The sequence below is a fragment of the Festucalex cinctus genome, chromosome 13 (genome assembly GCF_051991245.1).
Source record: "Festucalex cinctus isolate MCC-2025b chromosome 13, RoL_Fcin_1.0, whole genome shotgun sequence".
Classification (NCBI taxonomy): domain Eukaryota; kingdom Metazoa; phylum Chordata; class Actinopteri; order Syngnathiformes; family Syngnathidae; genus Festucalex; species Festucalex cinctus.
Window position 1 is genome coordinate 79,942 of NC_135423.1, and position 18,915 is coordinate 98,856.

General features: G+C 46.6%; 1 protein-coding gene across 4 annotated transcripts; it reads right to left on the reverse strand.

Moving 5' to 3' along the window:
• Positions 1-105: 105 nt before the first annotated feature.
• Positions 106-18,558, reverse strand: exoc3l2b (exocyst complex component 3-like 2b). Of its 4 annotated transcripts, none has more exons than XM_077542168.1 (15): positions 18,354-18,558; positions 10,514-10,996; positions 9,517-9,755; positions 6,846-7,114; positions 6,519-6,770; positions 5,820-5,938; positions 5,639-5,753; positions 5,111-5,221; positions 4,485-4,585; positions 4,265-4,381; positions 4,018-4,165; positions 2,857-2,979; positions 2,628-2,783; positions 1,442-1,563; positions 106-1,359 (listed from the first exon to the last, which is right to left on the reverse strand). In XM_077542168.1, exons 2-15 carry the CDS (start codon positions 10,969-10,971, stop codon positions 1,044-1,046), a joined length of 2,646 nt encoding a protein of 881 aa, XP_077398294.1. In that variant the 5' UTR covers positions 10,972-10,996; positions 18,354-18,558; the 3' UTR covers positions 106-1,043. The 4 variants fall into 4 exon arrangements, with proteins under 4 accessions (XP_077398294.1, XP_077398291.1, XP_077398293.1 ...); XM_077542165.1 differs by lacking the exon at positions 18,354-18,558 and adding an exon at positions 15,930-16,193; XM_077542167.1 differs by lacking the exon at positions 18,354-18,558 and adding an exon at positions 13,794-13,988.
• Between the last annotated feature and the right edge of the window lie 357 nt (positions 18,559-18,915).

The window sequence follows — 18,915 nt, forward strand, 5'->3', positions numbered from 1 at the left end:
ATAACATTTGGGACAAATGTGCGTTCAGAATCCTTCATTCCCCTATCCTTATTTACTATAAGGGGGATCTTCCATCACGTTTTTGATCGTAAGGAGACAACTGGATAGACATAATCTGCTTTTATTGTTGTTAATCAATTTACATAAATCCACATATACAAAGTCAATAGATGAGGAGTCAGTAAACTTTCATTTGTCTTCTCCTGAAAAGCGTGCCCAGTATTTCATTTTCAACAAGACGCTCATTCAAAGCAAATATTTCCACCAACGAGAATCAGCGTCATTCACTGCTAATAACTTATGTGTGCGTTAAAGTCTTATTTCCCGCTGTTGATCTTAGAAATCCTTAAGAAGAAAGAAATCTGAATGTATTAAAAGATAATCATTAAAGGTCAGTTATTTGCATTCCCTCCCGTATTATTTTTTTTTACTCAATGATCATATTATCCACTCAAACGTTTTTTTGTTTTTGTTTTTAAACTTGTATGTCCCACATTTTACATTTTCAATACAATCAGTATGACGTCATCTAGTACCATGATTCATATTTCTAGGCATTTTTTTCTTCATGTGCAACAATAGAAGTTAGAAAGAAAGAAAGAAAGAAAGAAAAAGAAAGACGGGATCCTGTTGGCTAAGGTGCTTTCAGGAAATTTAGGAATGTTGGTAAAAAGATGATTGCATGTCAAATTCAGCTAAGAAAAACAAATCATTAGGATGGCCCAGCTATCGATTGACTTTGGTGGTCGTCCATCATGACTCCATCCATCTCTTCATCTTGTCACCTTCTTCATTCATCCATCCACTGAAGCATCTGTTCATCTTTCGTTGCTGTAGCTCATCCATTCATCGTTTTGGAGGGCGCCACGTGTCTTCAAAACTTGCTCCGAGCGTAGCTTAGCGTCAACGTAGCCTGAGTCGAAGCGGAAGGAATCGAAATTGTGGAGGCGTCGAGCTAACGTTTGTCTTCAAAAGCCATGAAAGGGCACCAAAACCACGTGACGTCTTTGTCGGAAAGGCGCAAGAGATGCGACCTCGCCGCCTCAGAGGACGTCGTCGGGGTTGTCGCGCGCCGACGTCCGGCGAGCCTTCCGCGGGCGCGCTCGCAGCGCCGCGTAGCAGGAGGAGGCGGCGAGGGCCATGCGGCTGAGGCCCACGTTCAGGCAGTGCACCTCGGAAGTGACGGCGACCTCGGAGAAGAGGGCGCGGTCGCGGCTAATGCGGGCCGGACCCGCGGCGCCTTCGCCGTCGCCCGACCCCGCGCCGCTCTCGATGTCCTTGACCACGTTGAGGATTTCCTGGCGCTCGCGTTGCCGCGTCATACCGCGGATGTTCAAAATGGCGGACACGTGCTTCTTCCTGGACGGCAGGAAAAACGGCGCCTGGTGGTCAAACGTGCAAACGACGGGACCGCTCGCGAAAGAGGAGATTTCCGACTCACCGGACGTCCGGAAACTCTCGGACCAGAACTCCGACCTCCATCTGGATGGACGGAACGTCCTCCAGCTGGATGACTTCCGAGATGTGAGACAGAAGTCCATCCAACCAGCTCGACGGAGACTCCTGTCGCACGCACGCAAAATAGGATTCCACGTCGCTGCTCAGTCTTCATCAAAAGCTTATTTGAGCTCACTCAAAATAACATTTCAAAGACATAACAGGGTTATTATACTTTTGGAATTTTTTTTTTTTAAAGTCTTCATACATCTAAATGCAGCGAGCTATATTAACATGGGGAGGGGAAAAAAAAAAGGTTTTCACAATTAGCATGTAGCTAGCGTGAGCTTAGCTAGTTTTGACAAGTGTGCTTGAGATGCTTGACATCCTGTTAACTAATATGAATGACGATGAAGCGAGCTAATCTTAACTAATGTCTTGCTAAAGTTACACAACTTTTGCCCACTTTCGATTGAGCTCATTTGGGCTAATCACCATGGTTAGCTCATTTGATCTTTTTTCCTTTGTACACTTTGCTCATTTGAGCTTCCTTGCATCATGTTGACAATATAATCTGCTCGAAAAAACAAGCCTAACCCTAAGCTAGAATTTACCACTTCATGTTCAGTTCGCTAGTTTGAAGTCATCCGTAGAAAATTAGCTCGCTTTGATGACTCGATATTCAGCCAGGAACGGTTTTCAACAATGTCCCATTTATTTATTTATTTATTTTGTGTTAACTATGAATTTTTCTATGACATTCATCTTCGACTGCCAGCTTTAGCCACTTAGCATGTTTAGCTTAAAATTATTAACCATTCTGGGAAGTGCACAAGACTATTAAGCTCAACCAATCAGAAGAGTGAACATTGCAAGATGATGAAGTAGAAAAATGATGACGTCACATCCACAGAGGTGAATTTGAAATCGGACCAAAAAACCGCCATAGCTGATGGTTTGCATGTGTGATGGCCACACCCAAAATCTGATTGGACATCAATGATAGCGATTTTCTGGATTGGTCGCAATCCAGGTCAGAGAAGACGTTGCAACGCAAACCGCTGGTGTTCACGATCTTTTGGAACCGTTTCAAGCGTCTTCCGCTCGATGAGCACGTTAGCTTTGCTGAATGCGAGCGTCAGTCAGCATTGATTTGAAAAGCAAAAGAAGGATTTCACAAAAGCGCTGACCAGGTCCTTGAAGAGCACTTTGATCTGCCGCCCTTCGTCTCGGAGGCGCCCGGCCATCCTCTTCCTCATCTTCAGCGACGTGCAGATGATTCGCCCTCGCATTACCGAGCGCAGATATTCCATCAGGACGCGCCGGTGAATGTCGGCCACCAGCAGCTGAAAGGCAACAATCGCTCGGTCACACGCGCTCCGCCCCCAAAAGTTGCCGTACGCGCGTGTGTGTGTGTACCTGGTAGGGCGGGGCTTCCATCCGACGATATTTCTTAAAGTGTTCCTTGATGGCCGCTTCGATTTGTTCGTACGTTTCCGTGTTGCTCAGCCACTTTCGCTTCACCAAGCGCTCGAACAGCGGCTGACGCGCAACACGCACACACAAATCAACATTTCAACATAAGGCTGCCTTTCAAAAAAAATCAAGTTTCCTTTTTGAACCTGATAGATTTAAAAAAAAGGAATCAATTTGAATATCGCTTTTTTTTCCACATAAATGAACTTGAAAATACAACTCTAAAAGCCATTTTTGATGTGACTTTATGACAATTCACAATCTTTTTCAATGATATTCATTCATTTTCTTCAACTCATTTGCTCGCCGCCATTTTCACAGAAGCAACGCGACTGTTTGACTGGATTTGGACCGATTTTAAAAGGCCCACAAAATATTGTTTTCCATTGCTATCAAAACATGGAATCTACCAAAAGAAAGATTCAAGTCTGTTCTTTCATCAGGAAAGAAACAAACGTATATTTCTATCTGTTCACCTTTTGCAGCAATTAGCATTAGAATATAGCTAAGTTTCATCATTATTCATAAATCGATTTTTAATTGTGAGTCATTGAGTTTTTTCCCCCAACTTGGTCTTGGTTGATCTCCTTTACTCTGCTGCCACCTGCTGGGCCGTTTGTGTAATTACTACCACTTCTTCAACCGTTCTTTGCAATTGAGAGGCTGCATCAAAGCCTTCTTGATGCTATAGAATAAAAAACAAACAAACAAAAAATATTTACAATAGAACGTATTTATACGTTTTGGGGAGCATATGAGTTAATAAACTAAATCATTTTAGAAGTTATTTCCTCCACAAAATTACATGTGAAATGTAATGTTTCTGGAGTTGATATTTAAGAAGATTTGATGTTCCATAATGAATCAGGGTACAGTGAATCAAATCGGAAAACAAAAACCCAAATCGAACTGAACTGTCGTGAATGGAAATCGAATGGATTGAGTCCATTCGAATGGATAGCTAACCCTATTTAAACATGGCCGTCATTCATGTTGTTCATGAGACGTAAGCAATATTTATTGCCATTTTCCCCCCCTGACAATTCGGGTTCATGAATCATTGGCCCAAGAAACACACTCGGCTGAAATGAGTGTGCGCGTTACCCGGATGTGGAGGAAGAGTCGTTCCGAGAGCACTCGCACCCCCTGCTGGACGATGCGGTCAAGCGCTCTGTCGGCCCGCCGCAGCGAATCGTCACTGGCCGCCGTCCTGGACGAGATCTGGCAGGGAACGCAACGCTGAACGAAACCTCTGCGCGCCAATGAGACAGGTGGCACATCAGCGCCCTCGTGTGGTCACCACATCAAACGACAGCCGCGACCTGCGCGATGCGAAAAGCGCCAAGCAAACCTGAAGGGCGGGCAGCAGTTGACGAGCGCCACGCTTTTGGACACGTAGCCGTCCTCGTGCTCTCCCAGCATTCCGCTCTGCATCCCCTCGTGAAACATCTCCACTTTGCGCTGGAAACTGGGAGAGCGCCGCGTCAGCCGCACAATGCGCTCGCTCGGGTGCGCTCGCTCGGGTGCGCTCGCTCGGGTGCGCTCGCTCGGATGCGCTCGGGTGCGCGTACCTGTACAGGAAGTCGGCCAAGCCGTTGAGGCTGCACTGAGCCACTCTGGAGCCCAAACTTGCGTTGATGGAGGCGGAACGTTCCAGGTCAACTTGCAGCCGCTGCGAAAAAGCACCAAACTAAACTGCACATGTACTGTATAGTTCACATAACAGTTATAGTCAAATATTTACGGTATACAGATAAATAGAAAACCATATTTACTGTATATTGTATAACATTATTGATGTGTCAATGTGCAAAAAACTGCATATGAAAATAGTATATTGAACTATAGATGTGACAAATTCAAATAAGAAAAGAAATATTTAGCTTGTATGTATGGGGGGGAAATATTATTCAATGTATGAAAAGATTTACCAGACATGTTTAAAAAACAAACAATTCAAAAGGTTCTTTTTTGTTCTGGCCGCTAGGGGGCGCTGTCTGCTCCCGTATTGATGCCGTTGCAGAGTGTTTGTGAAGAGGAAGTTGCTTCATGTTGATTTTGGCGTGAAGTGAAGCACAAAATAATCCCGATGAGAATCGCAGATTGACAAAAGCGAGCGGACGGAACAAACCGTGTGCGTGTGCGTGTGCGTGTGCGGCTGTGTTGCCGTGACAACAAAAAGAGCGAGGACGGTCACCTGTATGATGGTTTTTGCCAGCGGGATGTGGTACTCCTCCACGTTGAGCGTCTCCGTCCATCTTCTTTCCTCTTGGTCCAGAACTTGACTCAACTCGGTGGTCACTTTGGCCTGCAGGCGCACGGACGGGCAGGGACAAGCCGCAAGGTCAAACAAACGCACCTTGCCGCCAGCTGGGAAATCCCACATTTGGCTTTCCGCTGTCCTGCTCAATGAGCATTTGGCCCGTTTCGTTCAAACAAACAAACAAACAATCAAACAAACACAGACACACCCACTAACTATGGCTCATCAAAATGAAGTACGGTACAAAGTCATTTTTTTTGTTTTGTTTTTGACAAGAGGCGACAACCTGACAAAATGAAGCTCCTCCCCTCGCTCCAACAGAGCTCTTTGGCCACATGGTGGCGCCAAAGCTACACATTTGCCCTTCGACGTGACCAACTCGCCAAAAAGAAAGCAAGCAAGACAAAACAAAAGCTGCCATCAATCACACCCAGGTGTGCGTTTGGTGTGCGCGTGTCTCACCCTGACAGAGTTGAGGCAGTCTTGCTCCAGCCTGTCCACCACGTCCGAAGGCAGCACAGGTCCCAGGTGAGAATCTCGCAAGGGGTCCGACACGCACACCTTCGCCACAACATCCCTAACACACGCGCACGACATCAATCAACACGCGCACATGCAGAACGTGTGCGGCGTTTGTGCGTACCTGTTGTAAATGTTGTGTAGCCAGTCCAGCAGCGAGTAAATGTCGGTGATCTGCAGCTGCTGCTTGGTGATGGCCTGCAGTCGCCTAGCAACCGCCTGGTGGTAACTTTGCATGTACACCTGCAAGCAAGGTCACAAATTAAAAAAAATGAAAAGGATATTGTTTTTTTGAGGAAAGTACTAAATACCGATGCCCGATTTTTGTGATATCTATTAAAAAACAAAATGAGAGCAAGATTTCTCCCCAATAGCGAATTTGACACAAATATTTTTTGTTTCATGACGCTCTGTGAATTCGGTTTCATGTGAGGAAAAATAATTTGATGGTTCACATCATCCTTGAAAACATTTCATCAGATTGCGTCATATTTCATTCTCATTTCATACACCGGCAGCCCATTGAAAGGACGTACAATGCTGCCATCTGCTGGCCATAGTTAGTGGGTGTTTTTGATTCCACAACCCACTGACCAGGCAGCGCTGCACTGCTCATTTATTAGGGGGGGAAAAAAAATGTAGTTGACGTCATTTAACGTTTATGGCGGCATGCATCGTGACTTTACTCGTCGTCCTTAAACGTTTTTGGCAATCAAAGAATCGAGGCGTCTCTTTTTCTTTGATGCTGTCTGAAAACATTTTTTTTCCCCCATTTCGAAGCACATCCGCTCAGCTGCATTCGGTTGAAACTTTGCCGTCTCACCGGCCAGGCCCGGTACTCCTCGGGGTAGATTTTGACCACGTTCCTCTTGGCGGCGTCCAGGTCGTCGACCACGCGAGCCCGGATGCGGTCCAGGTAGCCGGCCAGCTCGCCGGCCGTGAAGTCGGCCCGCTGAGGCAGCGACGCGTCGGCCGCGTCCTCCACCGCCTCCCTCCAGCGCCGCTTCAGCTGCCGCGGCCTGGGCCCGCCCGGCGCCGACCAGTCCACGTCCACCAGCTCCTCCTGCTGCAGCACCTGAAGACAGCCCGCAACGTCCAGTCAAGTTGGCGCCGAAGCGCAGCGCCGAAGCGCAGCGCCGGCGCCTCTCACCTCCACCACCAAGCCCAGGTTGGGTCCGGCGGAGGGCGAGCGCAGCGACTCCCGGACCACCGCCCACAGTTCCTTCTGCAGCTCCTCGTACAGCAGCTCCACGTCTTTGGCCTTGCGCCGCCCGCCGTCCTTGGCGCCGGCGGACGGGCTGGCCGCCTCCTCCGGGGAGGGGCCGGCCCGGGGCCCGTTACACTCCTGCTCCAGCTCCAGGATGTGGGCGTCGGCCAGGAGGAGGTCGCGCTTCTTCACCAGCTGAAGGATCTCCAGGACTGGAGGACGCCAGGACACCGAGACATGAGGAGGTCTCCCCAACGATAGGCAAACGTCGCCGTACCGTATTATCGGGATATCAAGCTCTCCATATTGTCAAAAACATGAGCGAAAAAGAAACAATATTGTGCTCCGCTCGCTTCACCGCCAAGTGACCTTTTCCTTCCGATGACGACGATGAGCGTGAATTTGAAACATTGAAGGGCCAAAAAGGAAAGCGGGAGTTAAGGTCACAAAGAGACAACAAAGAAAACGAGGATGCTTAGATGAGGACCGGAGGAGACGAGGACAAGAACATGAGACGACAAGGAAAGAAAAGAAGCAAGGACGCAATGTACACGCCGGCCCGAAACGGGTGCGTGCGTGCGTGCGCGCCAGTGAGGATGTGCAGATGTTGTGGCAGATGTTTGTCTGCCTCAGCGTCCACACAGGAAGGCAGGATGGCAAACACACACACGCGTCTACGCACACAAAGGAAGAGTACGAGTAAAACACAACAACGTGCCTCCAACATGGCAGCTTTCATCTTCCGCTCAAACGCGCATCTGCTAAAGTTGAAATGTGGAATAACGTCCTGGCCTGGTAAGTGACTTGGGAGGCAGCGAATGAGAATCGAGAGAGTTGACGGTTGATTGGCTCAGGAGGATGCCGGCTAACCGTTATAGCCGGCTAACCGTTATAGCCGGCTAACCGTTATAGCCGGCTAACCGTTATAGCCGGCTAACGGTTAGCCGGCTAACCGTTATAGCCGGCTAACCGTTAGCCGGCTAACCGTTATAGCTGGCTAACCGTTATAGCCGGCTAACGGTGTGCTGTGTCGTGCTTGTTACACATTTACTTGTCTTGTTCAATCAAGCCATTGAAAAGTCGTGATAGCGCCAAACTGTAATATTGGCGAGAGATGATGACTTTTGGACTGGAAGAAGAGTGGAGGCGATATTACACGCACACGCACGCATGTGATGAACACTGCGTTTATTGTTCGGCTGCAGGAAACGTCTTCGCATCCACATCCACCTTCACCTGCTTCCTCATTCCGTCGTCGCCATACGTACACTCAATTTCATTTACTGACAGCTGAGTCGGCATTTCCTTGGGCGGTGACCGCCAAATGTATTGTGGATTAAATGACAAAGTTATCATCTCGATGGAACGCCCAAGCGCCACCCAAGGCCATAATAGTTAAAAAAAAAAAAAAAAAAGAAAGAACATGGAACATTTCCAGGAAATACACGTTGATTTATCAATCATTTTCCCATTTTGCGGCGTCATCACAAGGTCCTCCAGGGCGGACTTTGAACCGTGCCGCCTTTCTGCACTCTGAGGCGTGTTTGGACTGATTAACGCAAAGTCAGACTTTTATGGCGGCGCAGCGAAGGACACGCTAATCATTGACTCGTCCCATCAGACGCAATGTGAGCGTCTTAAAGTGATAGAACACCACAAGGACTCAATGGAAACCATTAACGGCGTTTTAAAGCTTCCACTGCTCAATGACTTTTGACATTTCACATTTAAAAGGAATGTTGGAGTCATGTTATGATTAGATAACTGAAAACAGACACCGATCGTGATTAGCATTAGCAATAGCATTAGACTTAGCTGCGTATTCCAAGAGACGAAACCTTGGCAAGCTCGAGGCGAGTTTGGGCTCCGTTTTGACTTCAATGTTAAGGTTAAAAAGAAAGCTAGAATTGCCATGAACATTAGAAGTGGAGTTAGTTGTGCGTTGGTGGATGAAAAGTTGCGTTTGGGCTGATATTTTGGGTTGCGTTTTAGGGTTAGCATTAGCATTAATATTAGCTGAGTGTTCCGATGTAAGAAATCTTGGCTTGAGCTGAGTTTAAGCTGCCGTTTTGAGTTCAATTTTTGATCAACCGTGTCTTTTTCTTGTTTTGTTTTTTTGCCTCGTTATCTTGGTGTGGCCATCAGAAGCCGGCAGAGAACTTCATCTCTTCATCTTTCAACATTGCGTTCTTCACGCTAACGTGCAGAACCCCAACAACACCTTGTTGGTTCTTGTTAGCTTGGAAAGGTCCTCTGAAGGACACGTTTAGCCGGGCCACTTTCAGCGTGGAGACGGCGTGAAAGGGGAGAAAGCGGGCGCGTCCCCGCTATCGGCCGTGTGTCGACGGTACACAACCCTGATGAAGGTGCAAACAGGATCATGTTTGGAAATCATACATCAGCACGCGTCAGCCGATCTGATGACAACAAGCCCACACTTGAACCAACGTACTGTTGAACATTCCCAGTCGGAACAAGCGCAAAGAGAAGATTCAAAACATTCATCGTGGAAGAAAACGTTTGCACGTCGGACATCGAGAACGGTCCCAGAAAGCAAAAGCAAAACTTGTGTAGCAATTCCCCCCAAAAGGAGACGGTCGCATGTCCGTGTTACCTGACAGCGGTTCCCGGGTCTTGACTTCCACGACCAGCTCCTTGTGCACCGGCTGGTCCTCGGGACCCTGCAAGGAGGGCTCCGCCCCCGGCTCTCGCTTGGCCTTGCCCAGGCCGACCATCTTCATGAAGGACAGTCGGCGGCTGGACGAGTCGCACTCGCTCTCCGAACAATTCAACTCGGCGTTGGCCAAAGACTCCTTGCGGAAGCTGAGCGTGTCGCGATATTTGCCCGCAAACCTGCAGAGGAGAACGTTTGCCGTTACGACCACCGTCCCATATGGGAAACCCGAGACTTTTTCCTCCCGTTTCCCAAAACCAAGCATTGAAAACCGTCCGTGCGACTGTTTGGCAAACTCGGAGCTTTTCCCGTGATTGTGCCTCATGATGACATTTTGTCTTTTTGTCACGAGTCCTGCGCAAGTTAGGATCGCAAATTGCAAACTCAGACGTGTCATCCCCCAAAACTGTCCCCGTTACTGCACTAAATATTTCCAACATTTTCAGTCATTGCACCTGCGCAAAGTCACACTCACCGTTTTCTTGGCTTGGCCTGGACTTCAAATTCGGATCTTTCAAGTTTTTCACTGCCGGTATCTGTATATAGTTGTGACTACATATTTCAAAGTTTGAAACTTTTTCTCGTCACGGTATTTACTTGGGATTAAATATATTCCCATTTTTCCCTGTTCTGTTCCCAAACATTTCCTGTGAATGTGTGCACGAACCTTTTGCTGTCATTGCATGACTTTGGATTCCATTGCAATTTTTGGGACGACAATTTAAGTCCCTGCACATGCGCAAACATCTGGCCACGTTTTCTTATAACTGTGCAAGCGTGACGTTGAGGACCAAATCCGTACTTTCCCGTTAAGCGCCAACGGCAAGTTCTGACAACATTTTCCCAATTTTCACCTGCACAAAATTTGCAGGAGATTTCGAGTCTTCCCGTTACCGCGCCTGCGCAAAGTGTTGTGGACTCGGGTGTGTTTGTTTACTTGAGAAGACTTCCTTCTGAGCTCCTGCGACCTCTCTTCTTCTTGTCCGCCGGCGACGGCGTCCCCTGCGGTGACGGCGTGCCGTCCTTTCCTCGTCCCGACAGTCTCAAATTCTTCCCCAGCTTGCCCAAAGTCTTCAGGGGCGACTTGATGAAGGACGCCTTCCCCGAGGTCCCTCTTCCCCCTTTGGCCTTCTTGCCCTCGTTGGCCTCGTTCTCGTCCTCCTCGTCCTCGAAGGGGTTGCGGTCGCCGGGAACGTTGCCGTCCAGGAAGGATCCGGCCGGGGACCAGGACGGGTCTCCGCGGCTGTCGTCGTCGTCGTCGTCGTCATCGCGGTGGTCGAAGGGGTTGCGGTGGCGGGGGTTGATGTTGAGGCTCATTCTGCGAATGAACAGGGCGTTGTCCAAAGTGGGGCCGCCGCCCTTCAGGCGCACCGGAAGGTTCTTGAGGATGGGCATGGTGGAGCTGGGGGCGGGGAGGAGCCTGAAACAGAGGGCGTGGCAGGTTAGGGCGTGACGACGCTTGACGACTGCGTGAGAATTCTTTATTGGCCTTCAAACATCGGCCAACTGAGCCAAATGGACGATTATTTCCCCCTTCAAACATTACAGAAGAACAATCAAGTTTCTGACTCTGTGAAAGTACCCTGAACACACCATTTTGCTTGCGTAGCATTAGCAACTAGCAAGTGTGTAGCGTAAGTTATTCTGGTGTCACTAAGCGTCCTTTCAGGTGTTTCATGACACCGCAATTGGAGTTAACTGTCAAACTAAACACACAACATTAAGAATGACATCCACTGTATGTTTAAATACAAAACATTCATCTTCGTTTTGAAAACATCGCTAGCCGAGCGCTAACCGGAAGTTGGCAAATGCTAACAGGAAGTTCGCATTGACTTTGGGAGTGTTTTTCCTTCAAGTGACGAATATCCACACATAAATCTTGAGGGAAGAGGGAACACATACACACAGATGAGATAAATTCAACAAATTCACAACACAGGGTGTAAAAAAAAACAAAAAACGAGTTGTTTTAATAGGATTCAAAAAACTTTCTTCTGTACTCACTTGAAGTGTGTGCGCCATGGATGCACCACACTGCCCCCAAGAGGCCAAAGCGCACAGGAACAGTCAGTATTTGTTCTGTTCTTTCTGTTGCTATTATTTTATTTATTCATTCTGTTACTGTCCATTCAAGTTATATGATATAATAAAGGATTCAAAGACTTTCTTCTTTTTTTTTTGTCTCTATGCATGTGCGTGCATACGCGGATGTTGTGATGTCGTTAGTTTCCAGTTTCACCAGCGCAGGACACGCCGCTGCTGCCAGAAATAGACACGCACACACAAACGTGTCAATGCAGAGCGGGAAACTTCCATAAATACCCAGCAGCCCCGGCGGCAGGCCCGGAAACGCACGCCGAGCCGCCGCGCTGTTTTCTTCAAGAGGGTCGCAGGGCATCGCGGAAGCGTGCCGACGCAAACAATGAAGCGGAAAGGACGGCGATAGTGTGAAGGACATCAACAGGCGGCGGGGCGGAGGAAGGGGGCGCCACTGAGACGCTCCGGGTGCCCGTCGGTGGCAAACGGCCAGCGGCGCCGCCGCAGCGCGCCGTCTCCACTCATGTGGCCGTTCGTACAAAAACGGGCGGAGACGCGTCAAAACGTCTTCAAGGGGAAGTCAACACCCCCAAAACATTTGGACAAAAAGGGAGCTTGTATGCAGCCCCACTCGTCGAAATACTGCTTAATCTTGCGTTAGTGGAATACGAGTTCAACAGAAAAATCGAGCCCTTTTTATCCAACTCAGGGCGGCCATTTTGCCACTTGCTGTCGAGTGAAAATGACATCACACTTTGTCAGCTTCAGAAAACAGGTCAGCTGTGATGGGTGGCTGCCTGATCCCTGAGCAACTGACAGCAAGTGGCAAAATGGCCGCCCTGAGTTGGACAAAAACGGCCGGATTTGGCTGCATAACTCATATCAATCAGAATGTCATTTTTAGACAAGCGAGGTCGCAAATTAACGATTTTGGTTTGAAGCAGCCATTTTTTTTTTTGCAAATTCCTTCAGTAGCATCCGATGAAAAGTAAAAGGAATACTTGACTCATTGAACAATTTCAGCAGTGAAAAGTTCATATTTTGTCCAGAATGAATTTGGTCACGTCATTATTTTTCATGTACAATTAATACTTGCTGTGGTGAGCCATGATTGGTCGTTCCTCAGCACGGCTGATGTCATCATCAGGCGACAACAAGTAGAACAATTCCTTTTGAAAGGTTTTCATTGTACATGAAAAATAATGAAGTTAGCACATTAATTATAGACAAAATCGGAACTAACTTTTTCCTGCTGAAAATGGCTCAATATCCCTTTCAGAAAAAAAATATGCCCCAACACGCGTTTTCCCCAAAAGCACACTAAACGGGGTGGACATGTCAATCGTATCAGGGTGCAGCAAAAAGTCTCAAGGACTCAGGAAGTCGGCCATTTTAGGTTTGAAGCAGTTTGCTCATTGACACAAATTTGACAAATCAGCCGTCACCACCATTTTCACAGATCAAAACACGGCGATCAAAATCTAAAAAAATAGATCTGAAGGACCCATGGCAAAAACTGAACGGGATCTTTTTTTTTTGTTGCTAAATTGCTTGAGTGCTGCCCCCTGGAAAGGGAGACAAAAAGAGTTTGCCCACTGGACAAAGGAATTGTGTGTTGATGGCCATCATAACAGGATGCATTGAAAAGTTGGAAGAAGTTGACTTGTGTTCATCTCCAATAGCGAGCGTCCGTTTGAGCACGCCAAGAGGTTGTCACCTTCCAGTGTCACCGCACAAACAGGAAAAGAGAAGACGATAGCCAATCAGACGGCAGCCCAAACCTCATTCTTGACCTGACCAACCGCGCTCGTCCGTGACTAACGACAGTGCAGATAAGCTGCCGATGTCAAAGGAAGCAGCCGGGAACACACAACAGGCACAAATAAGTCAGAAGCGCTTCCTGTCAACTTTATCATCACTTCCTCTTCGCCGCTCGTCTTGTATTTGCGCAGCAAACGCCTAACATGGCGTCGTCACGTGTTATGTGACGTGCGAAAGGGATATTTTGGTACGCTTTCGAGGAACGTTATGGAAGAGAATGAAGAATTGAAGGGCCAAATTTGAACAGGAAATAAAGCAAACGATGGGAATGGAAAACGGCTGCTTCAATCATAATGGCGGACTTTGAAATCACTACCAAATCAAGCGACTCATTCAGGTGAGCAGTGTGCATTTACCGAGTGCACTGAAGTGGAAAATCCCACCGTAATCTCAGGCAGCAGCGCGCCACATGATGAATGCGGCCTGCAGGCTGACATTCCGAAAGGATCAATGAGTCATTCTTTGGGATCTTTGGTGACTTTGGCCAAAGAAAAATGTCTGCTCAGCATCAAAAAGTGAACAGAAACATCTGTGGCCAGGCCCAAAAGTCACATGACCGGAATGATGGCCACACCCAGGACGTCTGTCAAGTTGCGCCTTGGTGATGTCACTGGGTAGCATGCCCCGCCCACAATTGCTGTCTGGAGGATTCGTCCTGGACTGATCAGCAGTCAATCATTGATCCCGGATCAAAGTCAAAACTCCTCTTATGGACGTGGATGTCTTTGAATATTGATAGTGTGATATCAAAAGTCAAGACACATGTTCAAATGGCAGTTTTTTTGTGACATAAAAAGGAACAATAAAAAATACAAAAAGAATTGAAAAATCCCAAAATATTTTCTTCGTTTTTTTGGTCGCATTAATGGAGGAAAAATGTTTGCTGTCATTTTTTTAAGATCACAAACAATTGAACAGGGGTGTGTCGACTTTTTCTACCCACTGTATATTATTGTGTTGCTTTCAATGGCAGCCTCCATCGAGTGGATGCGTTTACAGTCGGGCGTGCCGACGTTTATTACAGCTCAAAGTCCGCATGAAGTTAGCGAGGTGACACAGACAAAAAAAAAATCCAATCTGAGATTTGTTTTGCACAGAAATTTCATTTGTCATTCAAATTCTCTTGAAGAAAAAGCAAATGACATTTCATTCATGGACGCGTGCCACAGCGGCGGACGCCAGCAGCTAGCAGCTAGCAGCTAGCAGCTAGCAGCTAGCAGCTAGCAGCTAGCAGCTAGCAGCTAGCAGCTAGCAGCTAGCAGCTAGCGCGAGGTCAACAGCGAGCTGTCATGAGCCTCCGGGGTCACACGAGTTCAACGGAAAGTTCTTTGATTTGCACCAGGAAGTGAAACATGACAACCTCAGCAAAAAGAAAAAAACAAAAAACAAAACAAAAAAAACACCCCCGTCTGTTTTGATTTCTTAAAAAAAAAAAACAAGCATCATTCACACGTTTTTTGAGTTCTTTCTGGCTCATTCATTCATTCATTCATTACTGGACAAAAGGGCAGGAAATGGAGAGATGAAAAAGACGGATGTCAACTTTTCATGTGCCAGCAAACGCAGCGTGAACATGTCATTGAAGGGACACACACAAACACGCGTGCGCGCGCACACACTTTTTGTCTTTCCTTGACAAGTGAGAAAATTCCCGGGAATGTTTTGTCTGAGTCATCTCGCATGCAAACAAGATCCTTTGTCTATCGCAGTCGATCATTGATACCGCTTGTCAGCCTGCAAACCGTTTTACCAACTTTGCTCAAGACACCTGAACACACCACCAGCAACAACTTGATTAGAAGCCGCATGACAACAACAATGCCCAAATATCAGATATATCATTATTATTATTATTATTATTATTATTATGCTTGGAGACTCAAAATCTTACAAATGTCAACCACTAAAAAAATGATGAAAAGAGACCATTCTTATCCATTTTTGTTATGGCTGTGAATGGATGCATGATGCACCAAATGAGTGAACGTTCCACTTTGGAATATTTGAAGGAAAACACGCTTGTTAAGCCATTCATAACCTTCAAGTGCTTCTCAGAAAGAAAGAAAAAAGCATTAAATACAACTCAAACAGGTGTTTTTTGATCGACGTGAAATAAAAACGATGAACCATATGCCTGTCAATGATCAGCAAGTAGTTAATAAGTTAGTAGCAATAAGTTTTCTACAATCTTGATCGCAGCCAGCGATTATGACATTGCAAATTCCAACAACAAAAATAAAATCAATATATGAATACAAACTATTCTTTTAATTGACAATAATTCAAATCACTAAATATTGAAAACAAGTCGCCCAAAGTGTAAACATTCCAAAACAAACTTGAGAGATGTTACGTTTACTGACCCCGTAATAAATGAATTCCTGTGCAACAATGACGTAATTGATTGATTGGATCAAATGTGTTCGGTGAAGCCCCTCAACTTTCAACTCCTTCTTTGAATTGAAAGCCAACAAGTGAAGACGCTCACTCACCGCTGCAAGCCATGTTGGAGGCTCGGTGGCTTCAAATGCTCACGACAACAACAAGTAGTGAGTGAGTGAGACTCCCGGAGAGAAGCTGTGCTGTGCTGTGCGCTTCGGTTCGGTTCGGTTCGGTTCGGTTCCCTCGAGGGAAAAAGGAGCAAAAGCAGCCAGAAGAATCGAGCGCGACTCAGTCAGAGCTGTGCGTCGTGCCGCGTTCACCGCTGCTCGGAAATGTCGGCTTCATCATCACTGGCTGACGCTGAGTGACAAGTCTACTTCCTGTTTCTCAAGGTCACATGCTCGCCCTCTAAATGGGCCACGCCCACTCCACCAGCAGGAAAAGTACAATGTGTGTGTGTATAAGCAGCTGATGACTGATGGATGAGGTGACGCGTGTGCGCGCGCACGCACGCACGCGCATACAGGCAATTTCCACTCACACATTTGCACACGTGAAAACATATATGAACACAAGCATGCAGGTAATTTGGTGCACACACATATATGCATACACCAAATTTCACATCTCATAAATACAATGCAAGGCAACTGTTTAGTGCAATTTGCGTTAAGTGACATCATGAACAACTCCAAAATGCTGTCAAACATATTTGTAAAAGACATAATAAAGTCATCCAAAAAATCTCTATCAATAGAGAGGTGGGCATCCGTCAATCCTGACGAAAGGTCGGCCAATGACGGACGTCCCTTTTGTTGACAATTGACAGGAAAGTTTGAGCAACTGACACGGAATCGGCTTCTCATCCGTCAATGACGGATGTCCCATTTTGAGCATTTTGACAGTGACGGATGCCCGCTTTGAATGACTGAAACTTTGACGGACGCTTATTTTGCTGCGCATTCGCCGGATTGATGCTTTGCCTTGAAATATTGACCGATTGACAATATTGACCATTCTCAACATTTTTTGACGCACGCATAAATATACAAATGTAGAGTAAAACTTTGCTAGTCACAAGATGATTCACAGATAGTATGCAAAAAACAAAATCAGTCTGCCTTTCCAATCTATTTCTTTCCATCTAGCATAAGTGAAGGCGGTTCTGTTTTTCTGGAAATGTATTTGCAGATATGTGGACCGGACTGACGGCTTGATTTGAGCGCCATCAAGCTTGGAGCAGCATTGATGTAACGCTGGCGGAAACAAGTTACAAGCAAGCTAAGAGGCGAACGCGAGTTTCACGTGGATTTTCATAAACAAATGATAGTTGAGCGACTTCCTTCCACCTTTTTCATTTTTGACGTGCTGAGATGATGCGCCGAAGCGTTCGCTGCAAACTGCAACACGTCAACGGGGCAGTTTCAGGGGCGCCAGGTGATCATCGCATCTTTATTGTAGGAATGCTGACATGTTTTTTTTTTTTTTTAATTCTCTCCACACTTTTTTCCCGTGTAATAACTCTCACATAACATTTCAACTAGCTTCAAAAATTGACGCCATCTTGGGGAAATGTGGAGTACTTACAGTCGTCACTTTTTCCAATGGGACTGACATTGAACTTTTTCAAGGTCCTGCTTTCCACACCCACTTCCATACATGCAACTTGTCAGTACGAGCGCTGTGATACTTCTCAGGTGCGCACGTGCTAAAACGCATCGTCAGGTCATCAGGAGGTCGCGGGTTCCAATCCCACCTCCGACTGTATATTGCAAGTGTATCCATGGCAATTATGATGCGTGATTGCGTGTATACCAACTAGCTTAGATTCACTTTTCCATCCAAATGAATGACAGGTACTGCATGCCTAGGTGGCGCTATTGGGTGAATTTGATGTCTTTATTTTTTGCATTCTTCCACTGGATATCATGAGTTGCATTGTTCCATCGAAATGAATGTAGTACTTTCATTAGTCATGATTTTCAACGAGCCAAGTTGGCTGACAAGTGAAATATTTGCCGTGCGTGTGTTGGTTCAAATCTCGCTTGGGAAATATTTGATTCGTATTCACCTTTCAGAAGAGATTTCACTTTGTCTAGGTTGAGAAAACGAGGGTATTTTTTTTTTTCTTTTTTTGCCTTGCAATTTGGCACCCCTCCACTAGATGGCGTCCGCCTCGTTGGCCTATTTCCAGGGCCAGCCCTGCAAGCACACACACTTGATGAGCGCACACGTGTGTGTGTAGCGTGAAGCAGATGTCGAATGTATCCGTCCATCTCATCTTTCCATTTCCACGCGTTTGTCCTCATGTCATGTCTGCACAGTACCCACAATGCAACCTGCTTGAAGTGAAGCATGTCACCTTGATTTGAAAGCAAACCTGAACTTGAAAGCCTCATTTGAGCCCCTCCGTCACGCTTGCTCCAAACGCAATCTGCTGCCATTTCAAGTACACTTTGCAAAAATGTGAATTGGATCGGATCCAGTCGGCCATTCATTCAGCAGCCAATCAGTGAAGAGAAGCAACTTCTTACCTTTCTTCTTCTTCTTCTCGCGTTGCGATGATCAGAGGAACATTCCAAGACGTTCCCCTCACGACTCCAACATTTCTCCTGCAATTGCGCGTTTGCGTGTTGTGGTCTGGAATGGCGGTTCTGGTCCTGGTGCCCAACGGTCTCCTCTGGTTCCCGGTCAGGCTCTCGGAAACTTGTGCTACTCATTTCCTGTTTGCTTTATTTTCTAGCTGCAACAGGAAACGGTCATGCTTTCCTCTTCCTCCCCTGTTGACACACGCACACACACAAAAAGACACACAAGTGTGTCTATAAATAACGGTGATGCATATACAGTAAGGAGTGCGCTGGAAATAGACAAAAGAATGATGTCATGTCATGAGTAGGGGCAACCCTGGGGGGCGCTACAAGATGCTGTCATCTGTTGAAAGGCGAAGGCGTCGCGAATAAAGAAATCCAAATTTCACACGCTTCAAAGCATCATTACAGAATGACATCATTGGAAATCGTCATTCAAAACAAGCTAACCATGGCTTGGAATCCAAACACAGGTTACAAATGAACATTTAACATTGTTAATGAT